Raw genomic sequence first — 27916 nt, 5'->3', positions numbered from 1 at the left:
ATCCGGATATTCCACTGTTGGAGATTTTTTTAATGAAAGACGTGCGGACGGGTCTGCGCGTCAGGACGCAGCCGGCGCCGTGCGGCGGCACAGGAAAAACACCTGTGTTGATGGCTTTCAGTGGAGTGAGTATATGAGAGATTGTTTAACAGCTGGACATGTTCCAACTTGTCCTTAAGGCTTCCAACAGAGGTGTTTGTCCTGTGGCGGAGCGTCGCGGCGGCTGTGTTTCCGCATGTCTTTCATTAAAAAAAATCTCCTTTAACAGTGGAATATCCGGATAAAATGCTGAAACCGACTTCTTCTGAAACTTCTCTGTTCTCTCACGACGTCCTGGATCAATAGAGCCTGAAATGTGGAGGTTTTCAGCTTGAAACAGGCTGATGACGCCGCCTGAGAGCGCTGAGTGACGTCTCGCACCGTGGGAAGTCCTTAAAGCGAAAGTATCACCTCAAAATCTCTCATCAGCCGTTCGAGGGTTCAAGCATGTCTGACGTAAAAACATGAATGAAATCCATATAGTTTTTGAAAAAAATAAAAAGGACCTATACTTTATGGACAGACCTTGTATACACACACATACATACACATATATATATACATATACACACACACCCTTCAAGATGTGAAACCAATGCTTTTCCTTCATTCACATCTTCATATGGTGTGATACCACTGGTAAGTCTCACTGAAATCCAGCAGATTGAGAAATTGCATGTCAGATTGATACAGACCCTATGCTTTGCAGAAAGTATTAAAAAAAATTGAGTATTGCTGGACTGATAAGCACAAAGAAATGGTAGTCATTTTACTCATTACAAGGGGAGACTGCATGATTCAACAAAAGTATCAAATAAGTAAAACTTTATTTCCCAAATTTCAGAGAGTTGTCAATTATGGGAAAGGGGGAAGCAATTACAGTCAGGAATGAATAATCTGGCATTTTATATTGTCAAAACTAACCTGTATTATTTCAAAAACAAACATGCACAACACAAGATGTAGCACAACTGTATACAAAAAAAAAATACAAACTAAAACTCAAAACTGCAGAGTATTTTGAAAGACGTTCTATAGCCACAAAATGGAATCATAAATTAAAAGCCCATCTTAAAAGTTAAGATTCCAATAGAGGAACAATAGTGAAGTATTCAGTAAGGTCTCTCTCTGCGGTCCAAGCGATGGTCCCTGAAGGAAATAAGACAACAAATCCTTTGTAAATAAAGTGCAGTGTAACCACATGCTACAATTTTACAAGTACAGATTTAGCCAGCATGTTTGCCAGAAGGAAATTTACTCAGTCTACCTCATATCAATCTTTCCACCAGGTGGGCCCATTCCTCTTCCACCTCTCATACGGTCCATAGGTGGTCCTCCACGCCCAGCCCCACGGAACCCTCCTCTGTCCATTCCACCACGTCCTCTGAATCCACCACGTTCACCACCCCAGCCACCATGGAAACCACCTGGCCCTCCGGAACCTCCTGGCCCACCACGGTCCATACCCCGACCTCCACGCATTCCCATTCCACCTCTGCCTCGCTCACCACCTAAATGATGTATTGAACAAGCTCATGCTGAAAATACTGCAGTTAAACAAAACCAGACAAAAGAAAAGTAAGCTACTCCATACCTCCAGGAGGGAATGGAGGGCCACCACCCATGCCTTCTGGTCTGGGAGCTTTGCACTGGTTGCACTCCATCCTCCAGGCAAAGTTCTGGTTGCCACAACCCCTGCACAGAAATCTATACATTAGCCGCTTTATATACACGCACAACCCCAAATCTGAAAGTGCAGGATGAAACCAAAAATCCAATAAATGGAGTAATTCTTAAGCTTGGTTTGACTTCTGTCACTGCAGACAGTATGAACCCAAGATACAGTGCATCCAGGAAGTATTCACTGCGTGTCACTTTTTCCACATTTTGTTGTTAGTCTTACGCCAAAATAGATGAAATTCACCCCACCCCCACCCCCCAAACCCCTCAATTCTCCACAAAATACCCTATAATGACAACAACTCCAGATGTAGAGACACTGCCTTGGTCGGGGTCAGAGAAAGGAGCAGAATAAACATGTTTAAACAAAATAAACTTGTTTTGTCTGTGGGAGGAAACATAAGGTCCCACAGTTGACAGTGCATGTCAGAGCACAAACTGGGCATGAAGTCAGGAATTGTCTGTAGACCTCCAAGACAGGATTGTCTCAAGGCACAAATCTGGGAAGGGTACAGACATTTCTGCTGCTTTTGAAGGTCCCACTGAGCACAGTGACCTCCACCATAAGGACTGGGGGAGAAAGGCCTTTGTAAGGGAGGTGACAAAGAACCTGATGGCAACTGCCAGCCAAACATTACTGTGTAGAAGTGGTTATTTGTTATTTATGTCTTGATATAAAATGATATATTAGGTAGGTCATTATGTATATATATATATATATTTTTTTAAGATAAGGACTTGTCTGTAATTGCAATCATTGTTGAAATCTGTAATTTATTTTGTATATGTGTGAAAGTTGGAGCGGTTGTGGGAGTGTGTGTGTCTTGACAGTGTCGGACTGTATGTGTGGTACTGTTTGACTGAGTATTCCTTCACTGTATTTTATTTTGTAATGGGGACTGCAGATGGAAACTAGCTATTTAGCTACAATCTGGTACAGATCATCTTTGTTTTATGAGTTTAATGTCTCTGTACATTGTGCCTTTTCAAATAAAGGCGAGTAATAATAATAATAATAATAACTGTCAGAGCTCCAGCATTTCTCTGTGGAGAGGAGAATCTTCCAAAAGGACAACCATCTCTGCAGGAACCCACCAATTAGGCCCGTATGGTGGAGCGGCCAGGCAGAAGCCACTTCTTGGTGGCAGCATCCTGCCGTGGGGATGTTTTTCAGCAGCAGAACTGGGAGATAGTTAGAACTGAAGGAAAGATGAAAGCAGCAATGTACAGAGACATCCTGGACAAAAACCTGCTCCAGAGTGCTCTTGACCTCAGACTGGGGCAACAGTTAATTTTTCAGCAGGACAATGACCCTAAGCACACAGCCAAGATATCACAGAGTGGCTTCAGGACAACTGTGAATGTCCTTGAGTGGCCCAGAAAGAGTTCAGACTTGAATCGGATTGAACATGTCTGGAGAGATCTGAAAATGGCTGTGCAGACACACCCCATCCAACCTGATGGTGACAGAGGTGCTGCAAAGAGGAATGGGCAAAACTGCCCAAAGATAGGCGCACCAAGCTTGTGTGGCATTCAAGAAGACTTGAGGCTGTAATTGCTCCCAAAGGTGCATCAGCAAAGTATTGAGCTCAATACAGAAGGAGACAAACATTAAAGTTGTTGTTGTAGGTGGTAAAGAACATAAACTTTTTTTTTACATTGGTGTCAGATCCTGCGGCCTCGACTCAGGCTCTTCTTGATAAAGTAAATTTTTGCTCTATTGTACCTGGCTATAAGGTAAATTGGCATAAATCAGAGGCTATGGCTGTATTCAAGTAGTGCAGGCAATTTTAAGTGGCTTCCAACAGGCATGAAATATCTGGGTGTGAAATTATGCGCTAACCTATTAGAAATAATGCCAATCAATATGACTTCCCTCCTCACAAAAAAAAAAAAAAAAAAAGCCTGAAAAAGTGAAAAATGTTGAATTTAACCCTTTGGGGGAAGGTTAACACCACAAAAATGGTTATTGCACCGCAATTCAATTATCTGTCAATGATGTTTCCAATTTCAATATCTGGAGAATATTTTAGACAATACAATCAATGGTAACAGATTATCTGTGGAATGGGGGAAAAAAAAGAGGACAAAATTACAGAAGTTTTAAATAATAAGAAGGGATGGCGGGTTGTCTGTCAAATGTGGCGCTGTACAACATTGCCTGAGATGAGCAAACTTGTGAATCACTGCAAGGGGGGGTGGGGTTACTGCTACCGATGGGTAGCTATTGAGCAAGAGAATACCGCCCCCTTTAGTCCAGTTGATCTTCTGACACAAAAAAAAAAAAAAAAAAAAAATCCATGGAAAGGCCAAGAGCCTAATCCAATTTTGCAAAAATGTTAGAACTAAATTTCATAAACTTGTCAGGATTTCCCGTTATAAACAGTTATATTAATCACTTTGGAACAATCCAACAATAAAAATGGAATTCAAAGTTTTTTGGGCTTTCTGGCTGTCTAGGGCCATCAGAAGCATATCAGATCTTGTTGGTGACAAAACAGTCACTTACCTGGATTTCAAAACAAAATTTAACTTGAGAAATAAATCTGAATTTTGGAAATATTTGAATATATATATATATATATATATATATATATATATATATAAATAAATAAGAAGTGGTTTTGAGTAAGATACTTAAGCAGACATCTGATCAATGTTGTACAGACTTGCCTTAAATTACTCCAAACGTCTCAGCCTATATGTTTTTTAAAATGTCATCTAGAGCAATGTATGATAAAAGTGAGAGTGTAAGACTTGTTTGGAAGAGGGATCTGAATGAGGTCATTGATAAGGACTCATGGCATATAATTTCCTCTCTGGAATGGTTCACAGAAGCACGAGGAAAACTCATAAGATTCTTCATAGATTTTATAATACACCTACATGAGGGTACATTTATTCATGCTGTGGGCTTGTCCTGTGGTTCAACCATTTTGGAAAAGAATAATTAAAATATGAGGAATGGTTAGGTACATGCTTGCCTGAGTCTGCTCAACTTTGTCTATAGGGAGACAGATCCTGTCTTCCCAATATTGCCAAAAGTAGTAGTGCTTTGGTCTTAACAGGCTTTGTTCTAGCTGCTAGAATTATTCTTCAAAATTGGAAAAACCCAGAGGCTCCTGTCTTTAAGGAATGGGTTAATTCCATGATGGATATAGCTTCATATGAACTTTTGGTTGCCAAACTACAGAATCGCAAAGAATCATACTTGCAAATCTGGGAAGTATTTAGCGCTTATCTAAGGAGTTAGACAAATTGTTGTATTTCAGTTTAATTTGGTATACTTGTATTTTGGTTTTAACAAAGTATTGAGCAAAGAGTGTGAATACTTACATACATGCGATTAAAAAAAATCATTAATAAATCTGCGAAAACATTTATCATGTTGTCATTATGGGGTGTTGTGAGTATAATTGCCATTTTGAAATTAGGCTGTCAAAATTTGGAAAAAGCTAAACGCTGTGAATGCTTTCTAGATGCACTGGATTTAATGTGTGGTCAACTTCATTTAATATATAGCCATTCCTGAAATGCAGGAATGGCTATATATTAAATGAAGTTGCACAAAACATGCTGTCTACAATGAAAGTCAGCTAATGCAAGAATCACTGGTTTATTTCATCTTCAGTTCTCATAACATGCCATCTTTACATCATTTAGGGCTGCATATAAAATTCAACTACAAAGATACATTGGGCTATATAAAGCAATACATACGGATTAGGACACTCCCAATCACCAGCTCTCTGCTGCATATTTGCTCCTGTAGGGCCACCTCTGTTCATTCCACGTGGACCTCCACGTGGGCCAAAACCACCACGGTCACCTCCACGCCCCATCATACCTGAGTAAAACAAGAATGCATCTCCCAAATTACAGTGAATGCAAAAACATCCAGAAAATCGTGACATTATGTTAAAGTGTTATTCACTGGTTGTGTCAGCATGATTTTAGACATGATGCTCAACTGCGGCAAAGCTCAGAATTTGGTGGCTTACCTCCACGGCCCATCATACCATCCCTCATGGGCATGCCACCTCTCATCCCACCCATCATGGGCTTGCGGCGTGCCATGGACACCTTGAGCCTCCGGCCCTGAAACTCTTTCCCTAAAATTGAAGATAAATAAAATGAAAACTTATTTAAAAATGAATGTGATGAAATAAATATGCATTAAAGCTATTTTGGTCACACCTGACCTTACAGTCAAACAAACATACCATCAAAATGCTCCACAGCTGCTTTAGCACATGCTGGCTCCTCATAGGACAGAGTGGCATCTCCTTTGGGCTTCCCAGATTCTTTATCTGTGTAAATGTTAATGGCAGGCTGGCCAAGCCTGCGGTTCATCTTCAAGGAGGGGAAGAAGAGAGGAAGGAGGTCGTCTTAGTGTTCACATCAGTTTGGTTCTCAACTGATGAGTTAAGAACTATCTTACCCTGATTGTTCCAACATGTTTAAAGAACTCAGCCATCTCCTCCAGGGTGGCTTTTTCAGTCAAGCCTGTGATGTAAATAGTACTGTTCTCGGAGTCATCCTGCTCCTCAGGCCGTCCTAAAATAAATGCACAAAAATTGTAATGCAACAAAATTTAACAGAATACTGCTTGTTATTTACGAGTGACTGAATTTCTACTCACCCATATCTCTGTCGTTTTCGCTGCTCATGGGTCCTATCATCCATGAATTGAAAGGAAAAGAAAAAGAAGTCAGTGAGCATAAATCTATGCCAAGAGTTACTCCAGAGTACTATAAATTTAATGCAGACACTCCAGTACACTCACTGTTGGCCGTATTTTAAAGTTGAAAATGGCACCTTAAGGTACACTTGCAATGATATTGAATGGAATATACCTCAGACCCTTTGGCAAATGACTTATTTATGAAGCCTCTAAGACCAGTAAATCCTTTTAAAACCCAGGAATTCAGGTTGAGATTTGGTAAAGCAGTAAAACATTTGATACCTCTTTGTAAATGTTATTAACCTGTTAAAAACTCAGTCAAATCATAAGCAGTGACTGAAATGTACCAAGTACCCCAAAGAAAATGGTCTCAGGCATTGAAGGGGGTGAAAAAAATGTTTTTTGATGTGTTCATAGTTTTTTAATACACCACAATATAACACTGATGTGTATCTGCTTAAAGCTTTGAGTGGACTAACCAGTGTAATACTCGTTAACTTACCACCGGGCTTATTGAAGCCACCTCTGTCTCCAGCGCTGCTATGGGGGAATAAATGGAGATATGAAGGCCTTTTCCCTTTACAGCCACTTCCACGTCTCGAACAAAGTGGCTTGGTTGAGGGTGTAATGAAAACATTTAACTAACCCAACAGCACTAAACACCATTTAACCATGTAGCATTTCTTTGCTAAATGACCATGACCTTAGTGACAGTTGTTCAATGCTACATTACCAACTTTGTCACTGCTTTGAAAAATGACAAAATCCAAACATTTACAAACAAGCAGGCTTCAGATGCATTGATCTATACAATTGTATCAAACATGTCTACAAACGTCAATGTTATGGTAACATTACATTCTGACAGGAGTTACAGTTAAGTCAGTTACACAGGGGTGCACATTGTTTCCCCAATGAAACCCAGCAAATTTAGATTCATACTCAAAAGACATACTGTACATACACTGATACGCATGCAAGTGATTTAAAACTGGTTTAAAAACAGGACTCTAGTCTATACAATCACCTGTAACGTTTATTCTGCATCACTCCAAATAAGATTTGGCATTTTTATTTCAAGTACCAGCCATTTAATTTTTGGTATAAAAAGGGTATCAGATGACTAAATTAATTGCTTTGAGATTTACTTTAACAAAAGGACGTGCTGGGAAGAAGCATTAGCTGCTGCCAACATTAGAGTGAATAACCCAGGATTGTGAGTAAAGCGCCAGTAATTTCATAGTTTGGATGCTTCTGCATGTTTTGCTGAAAGTGAATACAAAAGATTTCAGGCAGTGAGATCTTCCAATGTGGAAACAGGACACAAGTGCAGTCAAGATACTAAACCACTCCAGACCATGATGAGGTCACAAGCTGTATTAAATGTCAAATGTTTTGCATAGTGTAGTGAACGTGGCATTTTCTTCACTCCTATAACAGGTTAATCTTTACACCATTCATAAAAATGCATCTTTGCTTCTTAGCAAATTTATGTGCACCCCTGGTTATTGACATAAGAAATAAGGCATTTGAATTTTCACAAAGTATTGAATGACCACTTTCACCAGTTAGCTTTAAAAATAAACATTTACAGAAGATAAAATAAAGGAAAAATTCATAACATGTTACAAGGTTTCCCATGACAAAATTACAGTGTCAAATATTCCCACGAAGCTGTAAAAAGAAAACACCACCATCCTCAGTTGTTGGAAAAAGAGGCACACAGCGAATCTTTGTTTAAGCTCCCTCCTGCTGCTTAAGTTGCCGGCTCTGTACAGAGTACAGAGACTTTTTAGAGAATAGATGGTTTTAAATGGCTCTCACTGTTACCTGTACGGTATAAATGTGACAAAGCATGTTAAAAAGTGTTCAAAATAATGTGAACAAACATTTGTATTCCAAACCACAACATTCAAACATTTCAAAATGACAACCTCCCACCTCCCACAAAACATAACATACCTGTGCCTTTTTAAAATTTGGGTCAAACTTTGTTGTAATATACTAAAAAACTATCTACAACAGTAAAGTTGTAATCCCCTATTGCTCCCGGTGTGTAGTGAGCGCCTTGTATGGCAGCACCCTGACATCGGGGTGAATGTGAGGCATAATTGTAAAGCGCTTTGAGCGTCTGATGCAGATGGAAAAGCGCGATATAAATACAGTCCATTTACCATTTAAAGTTAATGACAAGTAGGATTTCTGTTATTTTATAAAATGACTGAAATTTAAGAAGTTTGTATTTGTGTGCAGGTGTACACTAGCTTGTAGAATGCGCTTAGTTTTTAAAAGGTTTTCTTTGACACATTTGATCTATTTTCTTTATCTTTAAAGAAATTATATATATATACATACATATATATATATATATATATATATACACATACATACATACATATATATACATACATATATACATATATAAGCATCATTATGTGACATCTGACTGAGAAGTGATTACTTTCTATAACAAATTTACATAAAAATATTTAATGTTGCACATCACTAGAAATTCATTTGAGACTGTGTTTGCACCATTGTGTTTATATAAAAACACCCCTAAACCATTTAACAATATACTTGGACCAGCTGAACACTGGTACCCCATGATACAAACGCCTTTAACTATAAAAATTCCCTACTGGGAGAGTTCATGTCAGTGGGTCTCATTTTGAATTTGCTCAATGCAGGCAAAATGGTTAATTTACACGTCAGGAATAAACAAGGGCTGGTAAAGAAATAGACTATTTTCTAAAAAGTAGTGATTTTTATTTATTTCACTTCTAAATTAGACTATACAAATATCAGGTATAATCTTTATTGGCAAATTAAAACAAAAGTGTACATACAACATGTACAATTATTCCACGCTAAATATAATGACGACAACTAACATGTCCCATTATCTGAATGGAGATTCTCAGTTTGGAAAATGTTCTTGTCCATTATTTGAAAGCATTTTATTCCTAGTAAGTCCATTTGGCTGCTTCCTTGTTTTGCACTCTGGGTCACCACAGCAAATCCAAGGTGGATCTGCATGTTGAATTGGCACATTTAGCCATATGCAACTTACAGGCTGCAGCTTTAAGGCTTCCTTATTATAAGAAGTCTTAAGTTTTTAAGCACCAATTTCTAAAAAGATCATTTTTGATGTCTTTTTGATTTTGTTTTTTGCAGCTGATTTGAATCAGACCAGCTTTGGGATAAACTGTAGATGTCATTATTTAAAACTGCTGCTAGAGAAAAAGTATCAAGTGCAACTTCAGTTATTCAAGAATGACATGTCTACACAGCATCTTTTCAATAGCCCCGCGAAGCACCATCATCTTTAGAAGCCACACTGAAATTAGATTGAGTACAACAATAAAACCCAGGCTGATTTCAAAAAGCCTTCAGAAAGTCGATCAAAAACACCCACCAATTGAGTATGCTTAGCATCTATGTGCAGAGCATTGATGAGCTGATTGGCAATGGTTTCCGTCCTCGAGTTGGCAGAGTAAAGGGTATACTTCAAAAGACCTCTGTAAACCTGTCACAATAATTACTTTTCAATAATGTTTCCAACCTTTGTATTTCCCTATTGTTTACATGTTGCCAACATGATGCCAGAATAAAAAGCATCACTTTCATGACCATAAGATTTTGGCATGGCACCTGAGCCTTCTCCCACAGAGAATAACCAATCAACAGGAATATTTTAAACCGCTACCGTTTTTCACCATGGGCAGATGTCAACAGATCCACACAAACTGCCCCCCCCCCCAAAACCACTTAATGCTAAAAGGCATTTATACATTACATCCAGCCAAAAAGTTTACACAAGTCCAAATTAATTTTTATTCAAGTTAAGGCACTTGCAAGAATTTGATCCCAGCACTGTTGAGCAATTCATCGTGCCAATGTGCCCCGCTTTGTCCCGCTACATAAAATAATTTCGTAGCCGATGACGCATTTGCTCTCAGAACTTTGCTAATGAAAGCATTCTCTCATCACTCCCAGAATCAGAGACATTATCTACAGCTACAGATAGTCTCTTACACGTTGTGCGGTATAGAACACATTTGGAATCTTGTCTCAAATGTAATCATCATAATATATATTGTAATTTAAACAGTTGCATTTTCATTCCTTGTTATGAGTCACATATTGTATCTGTAAAGTTATGTTTATTACAGATGTAACTAGGGATGGGTATTGATAAGATTTTATTGATATTGATGCCATTATCGATTCTGCTTATCGAACCCCTTATTGATACCTCTTGTGAATTTTGTACTAAAAGTAGGCTTTACAGGTTTTCTATGCATTTTATTGAGTCTTAAAGTAAATAAATATGAAATTGGTCACTGTATCCTTGATCTCTGGACATAAATAAAACAAAACAGTGTTTCGCTTTGAAGTTATTAATTCCGAATGGACTCCATCGTTCTAACTTGTCCTCAGGCATGCAAAGCACAGTTTGTTTTCATGTACATAGTTTTTCTTATCATCCACAGACATTTCTGTTAGCCTTGGACATTTATGTATGGTGTGATTTTCTCCACAGCAAATGCACTTGCTTGTGCTGGAGTTTTGTGGCGGTATGTCTCTTTTCTTTTGCTTATCAGTGTCTCTTATCTTTATTTCCTCTATGTCAGACTTAGCTGTGAAGGTTGCAGTGTCTGAAGCCTTTACACGGGTGACAAAGGCATTTGCTTTTGTGCGTTTTGTTTCTCTTGCTAGGATTTCTGCAGGTGGCTTTAAAGCGTGTAAGGACGACACTGGGTTACAGGCTATGCGTGCCTCCTTAGAGATAAAGGAGGCAAAGTCTTTAAAGCTTGGATAGTTCTCACTTTTATCCAGCTGTTCTGTTACATAGCGATTCCACCTGGACGTTATCCAATCTGGGAGTTTGACCAACAACTTCTGGTTCTCCTCACAATCATCTAGCACTTGTAGACCTTTTATGTGAGGCATGGCATTGCTACATGTTTGCAGGAAATCACTGAATTCTCTCAGTTTGACATACTCTTTTCCCCCGATTTTTGGCCATTTGTTGAGTTTCTCTCTGAAAGCACGTTGCACTACAAATGAATGACCATATCTTGCATTGAGCCTATCCCATGCTTCCTTATAGGCTTCCTCATCTTTACGGTAGAAACTACCTTCAAGAGTAGATTTAGCTTCTCCTGCTATGTATTTTTGCAGATAAAATAGCCTGTCTGCAGGATTTGAGCATCGTCTCTCTATTAGAGCCTTAAAACTTGTGCTCCACTCTATGAACTTTAAAGGTTCACCGTAAAACACAGCAGGCTCTGGGGCAGGTAACCGAGTGAGAGCTATTGACTCTTGAACCATCTGTACAATGGCTGACTCATTTTTTGTGACTGGCTGATCATCACGTTCAATGTAAGAGGTGGACAGCGTAGGGCTTACTTTGCCGTGTGCACATCTCTCACTTTTTTCTTTAATCTCCTCTTCTGTGTAGACTTTCAGCTTTGCCTGCATTACTTCAATGTCTCTTTGGTTTTCAAGTTTTTTCAATTGTTGACGATGAGCTTCAATAGCTTCTTCCAATTCCATTTCGGCTTTCTTTGCAGCTAGTTGTGCGGCCGTCTCCGCTCTCTTGTTTGAGATGCTAGGTGACTCAGAGAGATGGTCAGAATGAAGGCTGTGTGTAGTTACTCTGGAAGCAGTAGATCCATATATTGATCTGGCATATTCGTTATCAAGGAGCATACGTAATCTTGCCTTTTCTGCTACAGCATCAAACCCATTTTCTTCTTCTATTAGTCGTAGTCTCATTAACCGCACCAAGTCCAAAGTTACAGCAGAGCATGCATCAACTTTCCTCCGAATTTCTTGACTTGGGACGGCTTGCCTTCTAATGTTGTCATAGGTTTCTTTCAATTCGGAATCAAGCATTTCAACATCATCCATCATGTCACACAAGTCCTTTCCTGAGCATGCTTCCTTTAATCTTGTGCGAGTATCTCTTACTTTAGTTTTCCACTTGTCATAGAGTGATTGGAACTTCTTTTGCTTTTGGTCTAACTCCTGTTCCTTGAGTTCTTGCATTTTAGGTGTAAAATGTCTTTCACGGGAGGATTTTCTTATTTCTCTTCCAGACTGATCAGTTATAGCATACATTTCCTTTGGTCTTACAGCTGCCTCTGTATGTACTTCCCCTTGTTCTTGGGGCTCATGGTCGAATTGGTTATCATTTTGTAACAAGGAATTGTCACTGTCAAGGAACACTCTGGGGGGGAAAGGGCTGTGGGTCCATCTAGCCATAGACGGCCGGGGCTGGGTCCGTTGGTCATGAGGGGGGGCGTCTCCTGGGGTTTGATGGAACGGTCCTCTGGGAGGCGCTGGGCGTCCCCGTGGGTGACTTTGGATCCCAGAGGGACCTCGGCTGTGGTTATTACTCCTGGAGCTGGCGGGATGTCCTCTGGGGGGTGTTGGTCCCTACATGTCGTTGGGGGGGGGGGGGGGGGGGGGGGGGGGGGTGTTAGCATTTTTATTTGCAAGCTTAAGTTTGGGTTGTTTTTCTTTTCTCCTCTTCCCAGGGTTTGATGGGACGGTCCTCTGGGGAGGGGGGGGGTGGTTTGGTTGTTTGTGTTTGTCTTTTTTGTTTTATGACTAATCAGACTTTAAACATGGTTGGACAAAGGCTGACCGCACAGGTTCAAGAACTCCTGGTCACACCTGTGCAAATTGACTGACAGAAACAAGGGCAAAGATGCAGTCAGAGGAGAAGACGTCAACCGTTCTGTTAGATGAAGATTCTGTTGGAAGATGAACGCAGATACGGTTTCCAGCCATGGTCCCTGGAGGGGGGTGTTTCTCCTGGGCCAGGTTTGTGTGGTCGCCGGGAGGCTTCCCGTGAGGGTGGGGTGCTGTTGTATGGCTGGGGGTGCCTGGCTGCCTTTTGTTTCTGTCTTCTGTTCTGTCTTTTGTTTTTCCTTCCAGGTGGCTTGCATTCAGGACTGAGTGGCTGTGTGGCTGAGCTATCAGGACCTCACCCTGATCACCTGAGGTTGGTCATGTGCAGCTCGTCAGGACTCACAGCTGTGGTGCACCTACATGGATTGGGGCATGGTTGCATTTAAGGCTGGAGTACACAGTGTGTATTTGCCAGAGACTTGACCTTGTGACCAGACAGGTGAGATCGTCGTCTCGAGAGCCATCTCATCATCATGGATGCAGAGACCGTACCAGGTTTGATGCATGGTCTGTGAAAGAGGAGGGGGTGAGGTCTCACACTCGTCAGCACACTTCCTGAGGTACGTTAGGTTTTGTGACTAACATTAGTACAGTCAGTAAATGTGGTGTCCCTCACACCTTATTATATTGAGCTGTTATGTTAGTCGTTTAATCAGCTTCCACTGCAGTGAAGAATGTGAACTGGGTGTTCCATGCCTGCAGGGTGGGAAGCTGATTAGTGATTAAGCCAGGAAGTGTTTGCTGTTTATGTACACCTTTGAGTGGTCTCTCTGTGTGTGGAGTGTGGATTCACATAATGGTTTCTTCTTTCACAGACTCGGTTTGTCGCGGCCACCTGGGGGGTGTCGGCGGGGTCCTTGGGTCCGAACTGTTTCTGGCTCCGGACCGTTTGTGCTGCTGGGAGCACACCGTCATTCCACCATGCCAGACCGCGCACTCATTTGTTATATTGTAGCACATCACTGTTATGTTATTAAATTCAGTTATCCTTTGTACCGTGCTCTGCTTATTTCATACTGGGTCCTTCAAACGCTGGTCGGTTCTCCGTCCTGCGTCCGACACATAACATAAGCTCTAATGTGATATTTATGACTTATAAGTTATAATGCTTATACTGTTCAGTGTTCAGGTGTAATTGAATGAGAGAATGAGGCATTCACAAATAAATCTGTTCTTTAAACAGCTCAAGAGTTGACATTTGTGTCATACTTTTAACTTAAATATTGCAAAGACTGTAAGACATTTAATATTATTGAATTATCTGACTATAGAATTGTCATCTGATATAGAATATTACAGATTTACAGTCCAGTTAACTATGTTTTTTCTTAAAAATATGGGAAGGAATATGGGTCATTGCCCACTGGCGGCCCAAAGAAATGGTATGGCCCCAGGCCCTGGGAAGTCTAAATCCGGCACTGCCGCCCGCTGTGCGTAAACAAATGACACCATAGCGCACACGCAGCCAAAGAACTGTCCCCAGAGGAAAACATAAAAAGGCGAGAAGTGTGTTTGTTGGTCCCAATATGGATATTCTGGATGATTTTCTCATGGATAGTACGACAATGAACAGCGCAGCCAAAGCAGCCAGCTTGATGAGGACGAGCTGCTGAATTCGGAGAGCAGCGACACGACAAAAGTTAAAGTGAGCCAACTTGTTATGTATGCGTTATGTGTTGTGTATCTCAGTAAAGCGATAATAATGCAAATAACATGCTTTACGTTCATGCCCAGTCGCCTAAACATTCTGCTAACTTGGGCGAATATCGGTCATTTTGGGCGACTGGGCATGAACGGAGGGACTCAGAAAATGCATACCGCACGACAACAGCATGTTATTGTATTAGTATAGTACTGTTATTAAGGGCTTGTGTGTTTATATGTGTACTTCAGCGGGGAGCGAGTTGGCACAGTATCTGCATGTGGATTGTAGTGGTGGGCCAGTTTGGACCAAAAGCCAGATTTTTGTTCCAGTCCAGCCCTGGTCTTCAGCGTTTTGTGTAATAAATAAATTTAGAGGAATTTTTTTTCCATCAATAAATCAAATGGTAAATGGACTGCATATTTATAGCGCTTTTCAAACTGCATCAGACACTCAAAGTGCTTTACAGTAATGCCTCACATTCACCCCAATGTTAGGGTGCTGCCATACAAGGCGCTCACTACACACTGGGAACAACTAGGGGATTAAGGACCTTGCCCGAGGGCCCTGAGTGATTTTCTGGTCAGGCTGGGATTTGAACCAAGGATCCTCTGGTCTCAATGTCAATGCTTAGCCACGAGACCATCACCTTCCCAAATCTGATTTGCACATAAAATGCACCTTATAACAAGGGCCAAATAATTCCATATTTTCTGGGATTGCCCAAATATCTCCCCCTACTGGACAGATGTGATTAAACTGTGCAACAAATCATGAGGCAACTTTTGGAGGAGAGCTTCGGTGTGTTTTATTTGGGCAACATCCCAGCTGGATCGGATTAAAAAAAAAGAGATACCTTTTGCAAATATTACAGGCAGCCTGCAAGAAGGCTGCAACATAGAACTGGCTGAGGCTTGAGTCACCAACTCTTTCCGACTGGATGGACAGTGTACATGAACTTGATGCTATGAAGCGGATAACCTACTGTCTCAGACGTTCCTTTGAAAAATGTGACAAATATTAGGAAACAACAGAAATATTTTCTTGACTTGTAATGACATTTGATTTTTTTTTTTTTTTAAACCTTGTGGAATATGCAGGCTCGGCACCAGAAAAAAAATATTAAGGGGGCGATGAGTTTATCACAGGGGGTGGGGTCGCCCCCCCAAAAAAAGTGCGCACCGGAGGGTACGCATGCCTCTGAGCGTGCGTAATGAATTGGGTGCGCTCCTGGAAAGCTCATGTATTTAGGCTACACCGTTGTAAGAGACTGACTGAGTAAGAGTAAAGAGTGATGACAGTATTTTTTAATTATTATTTGAACGTATAGACCCTCGGTCAAGTGATCTCCTGCATACCACAAAACCAAACCAACAACTGATCTGAGAAACGACACGAGACAGTAGATTAACCCCACATACAGCCCTCCATCACAAGCGCAAACACAGCGCAGTTGGGCATGACAGTCACACAACGGGTCAAAGATAAACCTTTCATGTACATATATTTACAACCATACATAACTTTAATATCTGTCATTGCGGGCGACTGGCCGTGAACGGAGGGACTAAGAAAATGCATGCCGCACGACAACAGCATGTTATTTGCATTATTATCACTTTTTACTGAGATACACAACACGTAACGCGTACATGAAAAGTTGGCTCACTTAACTTTTGTCGTGTCGGCTAGCTGGTGCGCGCTGCTCTCCAATTTAGCCAGTGCATCCTCATAAACCTGGCTGCTTTAGCTGCTGTTCATTGTCGTACTATCCATGAGAAAATCATCCGGAATATCCATATTGGGACCAAAACACACTTTTCGCATTTCATCTTTTCCTCTGCAGAGAGTTTTTTTTTTTCCCCCTCTGCGGACAGTTCTTGGGCTGCACATTATTTGGTTTGTCGGACATTTGGTTGATTTATTACGTCCGCCAGGGATGTAATAAAATTGCCTGAGTTTATTTATTTGTCTGTCTGTTAGCAGGATTACGCCAAAACTACTTAACAGATTGTGATGACATTTTCACCACCAATAAATATTAGGCCACGGAAGAACCCATTAAAGTTTGGAGTTGATCTGTACTCTAGATCAAGTTTCACTTTATATAGGCTTTGAAGGATTAGCAGTTAGCATTATGTCAAAACTACTGCAAGATTTTGATGAAATTTAACACATAATACATATTAGGCCATGGAAGACTCCATCAAATTTTGGGGGTGATCTGGGTCTGAATCCAGATTCTGGATCAAGATTTCACTTTATATAGTTTTGAATTACGTTAAAACTACTTCATGGATTCGCCCATTGATTAGGCCATGGAAAACTCCATGGAGATGATCCAGATGCGAATCCACATCCAGATTCTGGAGCAAGACTTATATACCCTTTGAAGGATTACATCAAAACTACTTCACAGATTCTCACCAAATTTTCACCACAGCAATCTTATTAGGACATAGAAGACCCCATTAAATTTTGGAGGTGATCCGGATCTGGATTGGCAGATTTCAGAAATCTGATTGCTGTTGTTGTTTCGTTCTATGTAAACTGAAACGTAATAAAAATGTTTTAAAAAATATCCTCCTCATTACCGTCACCTAGTTATTTCATTAAATTAATACTGAACTGTACTGAACCATTTTTGTGTAAAATTGTGTCCATTACCTATTAGTCATTTTTTGGGGTATTCTATCGTTTCACATTTGATGTGTGGATTTGACGTACTACCGGCAATGTGAACAAAGCTCCTGCTGCGGTTGTACAGGGACCAGATAGCCCTTAGCAAAGAACCCCGTACTCCCGGAGCACCCCCCACAGGGTGCCCCGAGGGACACGGTTGAACGCCTTCTCCAGATCCACAAAGCACATGTGGACTGGTTTGGACGAACTCCCATGAACCCTCGAGCACCCGATGGAGGGTGTTAGAGCTGGTTCAGTGTGCCACGACCAGGACGAAAACCACACTGCTCCTCCTGAATCCGAGGTTCGACTATCAGTCGAATTCTCCTCTCCAGTACTCTGGAATAGACCTTACCGGGGAGGCTGAGGAGTGTGATCCCCCTGTAGTTGGAACACACCCTCCAGTCCTCCTTCTTAAACAGAGGGACCACCACCCCGGTCTGCCAATCCAGAGGCACTGTCCCCGAACACCACGCAATGTTGCAGAGGCATGTCAACCAAGACAGTCCCGCAACATCCAGAGACTTAAGGTACTCAGGACGGATTCCATCCACCCCAGGAGCCTTGCCACCGAGGAGCTTTGACCACTTCTTGACTTCGACCTGGGTGATGGATGAGTCCACCTCCGAGTCCCCAGTCTCTGCTTCCTCTTTGGAAGATGTGACAGTGGGATTGAGGAGATCCACGAAGTATTCCTTCCACCGCCGACAACATCCCCAGTCAGGGTCAATAGCTCCCCACCGGCACCATAGACAGTGCCGGTGGAGAGCTGCTTCTGCCTCCTGAGGCGTCGGATGGTTTTTCAGAATTCTTTGAGGCCGACCGATAGTCCTCCATGGCCTCCCCGAACTCCTCCCAAACCAGAGTTTTTGCCTCTGCAACCGCACAGGCTGCAGCACGCTTGGCTTGCCGGTACCTATCAGCTGCCTCCAGGGTCCCACTTACCAACAAAGACAAGTTGGACTCCTTCAGCTTGACGGCATCCCTTACTTCCGGCGTCCAGACATGGGGTCAAATACTTTGCATTGTATTTAAATAAAAATACTTTAGATTTTCAAATTCCAAATACTTTGTACTTTTTCAATACAAATACTTTATATTTTGAGAATTTCAAATACAAATACTTTCTATGAACTATAAACAACAAATCAACACAAAAACTGATAAACCGGTGACAATTTATTGTGAAAATAGCATGACCAAATACTATTGATAAGTAAAGGATTGAATGTTTTATCACAAATTCCTATTATAATATCACAGGCAATAATCAAACTATCACAATCTATATTCAACACGGTATCACAGAGATTCCCAAGTTTGAAAAGTATTTAAAAAAGTTATTTGTAAAAGTATTTGGAAATACTGTTGGGAAAGTGTAGTGACACGGACCCACAACAGGGGGCGTAAATGAACGGACAATGAAAGAGTCCAATATGAACACTTAACTGTTGTGAAAGAGCACAACCAAAACACAGAGGATTACAGAATTTATGCAGTCAGTCAGTCCACAAAGGTGACGTGTGGGCAGGCTTGAGGATAGAAGACGTCTGTCCTGAGAAGAACCGGAACCACACGATTTCCTCCGCCACCGAACCTGGAGAATACTAGCGCCGCCAAGTCCCGAGTTCCCAGGTGGCCACCGTCTCCGAATGTCGGATCTGGTACTGCTGGCGAGGAGCCAAAACAGTAAGATGTGGGTGCGTGCGCACCCAGTAACAACAATGGTGGGAATACCACCTCCACCTCTAATCCAGAAAACTGGCACGTGCAGTAGTAGTGAGTACTTATCAACAGTTTGGCGTGGGGAGCGAAGACGTCAGCTCTCCACGTATCACAAACTCAGCCTCCAGCTGCGAGCACTCACAGACTGACTGCAAAACAATACAGAAGCAAACATTGTCTGAAAAGACAAAAACAACGGCTGAGAAAGTTACCTTCACAGGTAGATGATATCTCGGCAACGAGGTGGAGATGACGTCGGTTTTATGGAGTGGAATGATGAAGTGAAGATGGTGACAGCTGTCATGAGATAATGAGTGACAGCTGTCACCCCCGGCTGTGTCCGTGGCGGCAGCGCCCTCTCGTGCCTGAAGCCTGCACTTCAGGCAGGGCGCCCTCTGGTGGTGGGCCAGCAGTAACTCCTCTTCTGGCGGCCCACACAACAAATACTTTGGATCGGCGATGTATTTGAAATACAAAACAAATACTTTGAATTCAAAATCAGAAAATACAAATACTCCCGAAAAATGTATTAAAGTATTTTCAAATACAAATACTTTTGTATTTGGCCCCATGTCTGCCGGCGTCCACCACCGGGGTCCGGGGATTGTCGCCTCGACAGGCACCAGAGACCTTGCGACCACAGCTACCAGCAGCCGCATCGACAATGGAGGTGGAGAACATGGTCCACTCGGACTCCATATCTCCAACCTCCCCCGGGATCTGGAGCTCTCCCGGAGGTGGGAGTTGAAGACCTCGCTGACACAAGGTTCCGCCAGTCGTTCCCAGCAGACCCTCACAATACATTTGGGCTGCCAGGTCTGACCGGCTTCCTCCCCTCCCAGCGGATCTAACTCACCACCAGGTGGTGATCGGTCGACAGCTCAGCTCCTCTCTTCACTGAGTGTCCGAGACATGTGGCCGAAGGCCAATGATACGACTACAAAGTCGATCATCGATCTCCGGCTCAGGGTGTCCTGGTGCCATGTGCACTTATGGACATGCTTGTGTTCGAACATGGTGTTCGGGATGGACAAACTATGACTAGCACAGAAGTCCAACACTGAACACCACTCAGGTTCAGATCGGGGAGGCCATGCTTCCCGATCACCCCCTCCAGGTCTTACTATCAAATGCAAACTATTGGTAATTTTTTAAAAGTAGGTCAAGGTCACCGGCCTTTGAACCCATGCGAAGTACTCCTCCAAGGTATGTACCCACCAAATATGAAGTTTTTGCGAGTAATAGGTGCCAAGCTACGTTGCGCCGAATGAATTACAGACAGAAGGACAGACAACCTGGATGCTATATGCCTCGCAAGCGCCGCACAGAGAAAAAAAAAAAAAAAAAAATTAACACCTGCCTTAATAAGCACAGGACATTATGTGCATTAAAAAGAATTACATTGGTTAAGTCACTTTCTTCCCCAAGTCCACTGCACAGTGGCATGTTCAAGCCTGATTTATAATTCTACAACTTCGTGGCCATGCAAGGACATCGTGGGGCCTGACCCTTTTAAAGTTGTAAGTCATGTTGGTGGCTGTCATCTTGTCCTAACAGTAGGGGTGTGACATGAGCATGCTACTTTGTACAATCACAAACCTCCAAACAACAGTACAGTAGTGTTCAGAATAATCGTAGTGCTATGTGACTAAATGATTAATCCAGGTTTTGAGTATATTTATTATTGTTACATGGGAAACAAAGTACCAGTAGATTCAGTAGATTCTCACAAATCCAACAAGACCAAGCGTTCATGATATGCACACTCTTAAGGCTATGAAATTGGGCTATTAGTAAAAAAAAAGGAAAAGAAAGGGGTGTTCACAATAATAGTGCATTCAGTCAGTGAGTTTCGTCAATTTTGTGGAACAAACAGGTGTGAATCAGGTGTCCCCTATGTATTCTCTTTGAAAGCCTGAGGAAAATGGGACGTTCAAGACATTGTTCAGAAGAACAGCGTAGTTTGATTAAAAGGTTGATTGGAGAGGGGAAAACTTATATGCAGGTGCAAAAAATTATAGGCTGTTCATCTACAATGATCTCCAATGCTTTAAAATAGACAAAAAAAGAGACGTGTGGAAGAAAATGGAAAACAACCATCAAAACGGATAGAAGAATAACCAGAATGGCAAAGGCTCACCCATTGATCAGCTCCAGGATGATCAAAGACAGTCTGGAGTTACCTGTAAGTGCTGTGACAGTTAGAAGACGTCTGTGTGAAGCTAATTTATTTGCAAGAATCCCCCACAAAGTCCCTCTGTTAAATAAAAGATGTCCAGAAGAGGTAACAATTTGTCAAACAACACATCAACTGGCCTAAAGAGAAATGGAGGAATATTTTGTGGACTGATAGAGTAAAATTGTTCTTTTGGGTCCAAGGGCCGCAGACAGTTTGTGAGACGACCCCCAAACTCTGAATTCAAGCCACAGTTCAGAGTGAAGACAGTGAAGCATGGTGGTGCAAGCATCATGATATGGGCATGTTTCTCCTACTATGGTGTTGGGCCTATATATCGCATACCAGGTATCATGGATCAGTTTGGATATGTCTAAATACTTGAAGAGATCATGTTGCCTTATGCTGAAGAGGACATGCCCTTGAAATGGGTGTTTCAACAAGACAATGACCCCAAGCACACTAGTAAACAAGCAAAATCTTGGTTCCAAACCAACAAAATTAATGCCTCACAGATGTGAAGAAATCATGAAAAACTGTGGTTATACAACTAAATACTAGTTTATTGATTCACAGGATTGCTAAAAAAGCAGTTTGAACATAATAGTTTTGAGTTTGTAGCATCAACAGCAGATGCTGCTATTATTGGATTTGTGAGACTCTACTGGTACCTTGTTTCCCATGTAAGAAATATACTCAAAACCTGGATTAATCTTTTTAGTCACATAGCACTACTATTATTCTGAACACTACTGTAGATGCAATTTCCCTCCAGGAATTGTGGGTCATTTGAACGCCTTTTTCCGACTGTTGTAAAGTTGGTCACATTTGTGGACTTTTCTGCCAAACAGTACACATCTAATCCATGATCCAAATGTAATCATGTGCGCACTGCAAAAACTTACCAATTACCGCCATTGTGGTCTGTCATTTAGGAAGTGCACATCTGGCTCCGGAGAGGGTTTGTAGCCACACAGAGCGTTCACCACACCCAGAGATGTGTGAAACTAACACATTATGCCACAGGCAGCATTTTGTTAATAATCGCCCACCTTGAATAAAGGCCTGCCTTGTTTTGGTACTGGGTCTGAGCACTTCAGGAAAAATAGAGGCTCAGGTTTTGAATCAAAGAAATGTATGAAAAATGTCTTCAAAAGTGGACTGTTAATCAAGGGTGTTGTGAATGGCACTCCCTCCCCCACAACACCCTCTTTCCATCTAGATTCACCCTGACTTGCAGTCTGAGCAGGAACAACCAAGAATTTGCACATTTACGTGGAAAACGCAACCTGATTGAGAGGTAAGATTTTATGAGCATACTGTACATCATGCCATTGTCTGGAAGAGATTTTAGGCATATTTTCGTAAAAAAAAAAGTTTGTTAGTGTGTCACAGGTCTGCAGCTGTTTTTAATTTGACCACAGGGAGGACACTCAGACTTTGAAAGAAAAGTATGTTTGTAAACTTGTGGACACACAGAAACAAAACATTCTAAAAATAGGTTTTTAAAAACATTTTGAAGGTGGCACAGATGTGTCCCAAGGATGCAGTATTTTTAATTTTTTTAATCTTGCATCAACGCTACGTTTTGGCAGCCCAATAGACAGAAATCTGTCTTAACAACATAACTTCAGGTTTATCCTCCATCTACATATGTCCAGGAGTATAAGCCATTACGTTGTAATTTAAAATGACAAAGTAAAATGAAACAAATGCCTGGAAGTCCAAAACCCAGTTTGACATTTTACTCCAGACCATGTGTTGGCAAATTAGGTGATCTTCATTTCAACTGTTGAATATGCAATTATAATGTACAGGGATGAGATTGGCAAATTCGATTTTCAGAGGAAAATAAGCCAGGGTCCAGGGTGGAGCCCTGGCCAGGGGGTCGGGGACAAAGTCCCCCTGAAGCCAAAGCATTTTTGCTGTTTTAAAACATGTAAATTGCACTAAAATGATATTAAAAACTACTATAAATGCCAGGTGTTCATATCTATAATTCAAACTGTAAACCCTTACTAAGACCATCTACTGTACATGTGTATTTTGTGACCAAAATATTTTTTCATAACTAGACTTACTTGATTTGCAGCATTCTCCACTTTCACCATGGCACACTTGTCAACAAACATACATGTAAGGGCGGGAGAAACGCATATATAACCTTTGCGCTGATTGGTCATAAGCTTTGTAATAACCAATGAAAATGTGCGTAAGTAATAGCTTCGATTGCGCTTCGATACCGTCTCGGTTTTGATGATTTGTTGGAGGGAAAACTACTGAATATTGGAAGTTGAAAGACGCATTGTTACGCAGATGATACCCAGCTTGATCTATCCATGAAGCCAGAGGACACACACCAGTTAGTTAAACTGTAGGAATGTCTTTCAGACTTAAAGACATGGATGACCTCTAATTTCCTGCTTTTAAATTCAGATAAAACTGAAGTTATTGTACTTGGCCCCACAAATCTTAGAAACATGGTGTCTAACCAGATCCTTACTCTGGATGGCATTACCCTGACCTCCAGTAGTACTGTGAGAAATCTTGGAGTCATTTTGATCAGGATATGTCCTTCAATGCGCATATTAAGCAAATATGTAGAACTGCTTTTTTGCATTTGCACAATATCTCTAAAATTAGAAAGGTCTTGTCTCTTATTTCTTCTAGGCTGGACTATTGTAATTCATTATCAGGTTGTCCTAAAAGTTCCCCGAAAAGCCTTCAGTTAATTCAAAATGCTGCAGCTAGAGTACTGACAGGGACTAGAAGGAGAGAGCATATTTCACCCATATTGGCCTCTCTTCATTGACTGCCTGTTAATTCCAAAATAGAATTTAAAATTCTTCTTATAAGGTTTTGAATAATCAGGTCCCATCTTAGCTTAGGGACCTCACAGTACCATATCACCCCAATAGAGCGCTTCGCTCTCAGACTGCAGGCTTACGGGTCGGTCCCACCGAGTGGAGGAGGAGTTAAGAAGGAGCCACGCACCCTGTTTTTTGTTTCGTGAGCTATCGTGGCATTATAGTGGCTCAGAGTGGCTCTTAGAGGCATTATCTTCAGTTAACGAGGCTCCTCCTGAGCATGGCGCTAATTTCAAGATGTTCAAAATTTAGCAACAACAGCGTGGCGCAGTTTGTGTTCGAGTTACTTCGACGGCTTAGAGGCATTTCCGTGGTGCTTACGAGTCTGCAAAAAGTCCATTATCTGTGCGCCTGGCACCTTTGCAGGACCTGAGAGGCTATTTTTGGAGCGGCTCCTCCTCCTGTGCACACAGTTGCACCTGCTCTGTGCGCTGGACTCTATATTTTGTAGTGGATTGATCATTTTCTGCCAAACCTTGGATGTTGAAAACACTTCTAATCACTTCTGGCATCACAGAGGACTGCTTCATCTGGACACTTTTTTTCCTCTTTCCTGCTCCATGTGGGATGTATTTTGAACAGCTTAAGGTAATTATTTTTAATGTTTGAAGACATAACACAAAGTTAAAAGTTGTATCATGGTGACTTCTAAGCTGCGGAATAAATAAATAAATATAGAAAATGATCCACAGGTGTATATAATAAAACGGCCACCTCATTCTAAATACAGAACGGCACCGCACCGAAGAGTGCTTTTGCAGAAATAAACGGACGAACACAGTCAAAAGTGGATTCACATTGTAAAAATGATTGTTTAAAGCCAGGGAAAAAAAATAAGCCAGCAAGCCACGGATGTAAAAGCGCGGCTGTCCATGAAAGGACAACAGCAGCGTGCGCGCAAAAGAGCGCTTTTGCAGAAATAAACGAACACACAAGTTAAAGTGGATTCACGTAAAAATGATTGTGCTTAAAGCCAGGGAAAAAATAAAGCAAGCAAGCCACGGATGTAAAGGAAGCCACTTACAAAGAGCAGAGAGGCGGCTGTCCATGAAAGGACAACAGCAGCACGCACGCAAAAGAGCGATTTTTCAGAAATAAACGGACAAAGTTTTGTGTGTTTAAAGCCGCAAAAAAAAAAAAGCCAGCGAGCCGCGGAGCCAGCGAGGAGCAGAGACGGCTCTCCAGGAACCGGTGGTTCGGGTCTAACTGGTCTGGTGCATTACAGGTGGACAGCAGCCTGGCGCACAGTGCACAACTGTGGAGTGTCTATTTTTGGACTGCGTTTAAAAGAAAAATAAAAGAACGTACATCTTTAAATGCTGCTGTGAATCTGAATTGAAAACCCACACTTTAAAGGGACCAGGTGAGGGAGGGCTGGAGGTTTGGACCAAACTCATACCTAAACGTGCGCCAACATGGCGTTATCATGGCACTACGTGGCTTAATGTGGCCGATGCAAGCCATTCAAGGCTGTAATGATACATGGTCTTGGCTCACTAGAGGCTGCTACGTGGCACGAGGGGTACAGAGAGGCACATAGAGGCACCTTCATAGTGGATACATGATAGATGAAAACATGGGTCATTCTTGAAATAATTACCCCACACCCATTCATGGCACCTCCTTCAGCCTTCATTATTCGGTGGGACCGAGGCTTTACTTGTAGTTCCTAGGGTTTGTAAGAGTAGAATGGGAGGCAGAGCCTTCAGCTTTCAGGCTCCTCCTGTGGAACCAGCTCCCAATTCGGATTAGGGAGACAGACACCCTCTCTACTTTTAAGATTAAGCTTAAAACTTTCCTTTTTGCTAAAGCTTATAGTTAGGGTAGATCAGGTGACCCGGACCATCCCTTAATTATGCTGACTGCTGGGGGTTCCCATGATGGTTTCTTTTTATTCACCTCTTTTGCTCTGTATGCACCACTCTGCATTTAATCATTAGTGATTGATCTCTGCTCTCTTCTACAGCATGTCTTTTTCCCGATTCTCTCCCCTCAGCCCCAACCAGTCCCAGTAGAAGACTGCCCCTCCCTGAGGCCTGATTCTGCTGGAGGTTTCCTGTTAAAGGGAGTTTTTCCTTCCACTGTCGCCAAGTGCTTGCTCACAGGGGGTCGTTTTGACCCTTGGGGTTTTTCTGTATTATTGTATGGCTTTGCCTTACAATATAAAGCACCTTGGGGCAACTGTTGTGATTCGGCGCTATATAAATAAAATTGATTTGATTGATTTGTTGTGGGACTACTATAGGTGCAGTGATCGCTTCTTGGTGATGAGGCCACAGCAGATGCACACAAAATTAAGTCTTAATGGTGGTTCGGCCTAACCAAGAGAGGCCACTTGTTTCTGAGCAGTGGCGAGCGGTAGAGGATAAGCGCAGGGTTACAGCACAAGCTAAACACCTATGTGAGCAGTTTAAATGCAGTTATCGGGCTATGAATAGGATTTTAAAACTTCATGCAGCTCCTTTATGCACCAAATGTAAGCGCAGGCTAAACATCTAGAGAGAGACCGTTCATTATTGTTACAGCAGGACATGCAACTCATATCCAACATGAGTTATCTGTAACTATAAGATTCAGTGACTTTCTTCTTGGAATCTCCATGGAAATGTGAGTGTTCAGAATAGTAGTGCTGTGTGACTAAAGAGAGGCATCTTCTGTCACAGCACTTACAGGTAACTCCAGACTGTCTTGATCATCCTGGAGCTTATCAATGGGTGAGCCTTTGCCATTCTGGTTATTCTATACATTTGATGGTTTCCCGTTTTCTTCCACGTCTTTTTTTTTTGTCCATTTTAAAGCATTGGAGATCATTGTAGATGAACAGCCTATAACTTTTTGCACCTGCATACAAGTTTTACCCTCTCCAATCTACTTTTTAATCAAACTATGCTGTTCTTCTGAATAATGTCTTGAACGTCCCATTTTCCTCATCTTTCAAAGAAAAAAGCATGTTCAACAGGTGCTGGCTTCATCCTTAAATAGGGACACCTGATTCACACCAGTTTGTTCCACAAAATTGACACACTCACTGACTGTATGCCACACTATTATTGTGAACACCCCTTTTCTTTTTTTTTTTTCTACTACTAGCCCAATTTCATAGCCTAAGAGTGTGCATATCATGAATGCTGGGTCTTGTTGGATTTGTGAGAATCTACTGGTACCTTGTTTCCCATGTATAACAATATACTAAAAACCTGGATTATCTTTTAGTCACATAGCACTACTATTATTCTGAACACTACTGTATATAGCACAGAAATTAGGAAAAGTTATACACACACATACATATACGAGGGCTGTCCATAAAGTATAGGTCCTTTTTTTTTCAAAAACTATCTGGATTTGATTCGTTTTACGTCAGTCATGCTTGAACCCTCGTGCGCATGCGTGAGTTTTTCCACGCCTGTCGGTGACGTCATTCGCCTGTGAGCACTCCTTGTGGGAGGAGTCGTCCAGCCCCTCTTCGGAATTCCTTTGTCTGATCAAATTTTTCTAAACCTGTGAGAGACACCGAAGTGGACATGGTTCGAAAATTAAGCTGGTTTTCAGTGAAAATTTTAACGGCTGATGAGAGATTTTGAGGCGATTCTGTCGCTTTAAGGACTTTTCACGGTGCGAGACGTCGCTCAGCGCTCTCAGGCGGTATCATCAGCCTGTTTCAAGCTGAAAACCTCCACATTTCAGGCTCTATTGATCCAGGACGTCGTGAGAGA

At 41.7% G+C, this 27916-nt stretch overlaps 1 protein-coding gene across 2 annotated transcripts; it reads right to left on the bottom strand.

Moving 5' to 3' along the window:
• Window positions 1-837: 837 nt before the first annotated feature.
• Window positions 838-8442, bottom strand: LOC117510548 (RNA-binding protein EWS-like). 2 transcript variants are annotated; one of them, XM_034170305.1, is made up of 9 exons: window positions 6906-8442; window positions 6362-6394; window positions 6161-6276; window positions 5943-6072; window positions 5721-5831; window positions 5440-5566; window positions 1634-1734; window positions 1307-1550; window positions 838-1188 (listed from the first exon to the last, which is right to left on the bottom strand). In XM_034170305.1, exons 2-9 carry the CDS (start codon window positions 6387-6389, stop codon window positions 1152-1154), a joined length of 894 nt encoding a protein of 297 aa, XP_034026196.1. In that variant the 5' UTR covers window positions 6390-6394; window positions 6906-8442; the 3' UTR covers window positions 838-1151. The 2 variants fall into 2 exon arrangements, with proteins under 2 accessions (XP_034026196.1, XP_034026195.1); XM_034170304.1 differs by lacking the exon at window positions 6906-8442 and having other exon boundaries at window positions 6362-6858.
• Window positions 8443-27916: the final 19474 nt, after the last annotated feature.

The sequence above is a fragment of the Thalassophryne amazonica genome, chromosome 5 (assembly GCF_902500255.1).
Source record: "Thalassophryne amazonica chromosome 5, fThaAma1.1, whole genome shotgun sequence".
In the NCBI taxonomy this organism is placed as follows: domain Eukaryota; kingdom Metazoa; phylum Chordata; class Actinopteri; order Batrachoidiformes; family Batrachoididae; genus Thalassophryne; species Thalassophryne amazonica.
The sequence above is the reverse complement of the archived record's forward strand: the minus strand, read 5'-3'. Positions and strand labels throughout refer to the sequence as shown.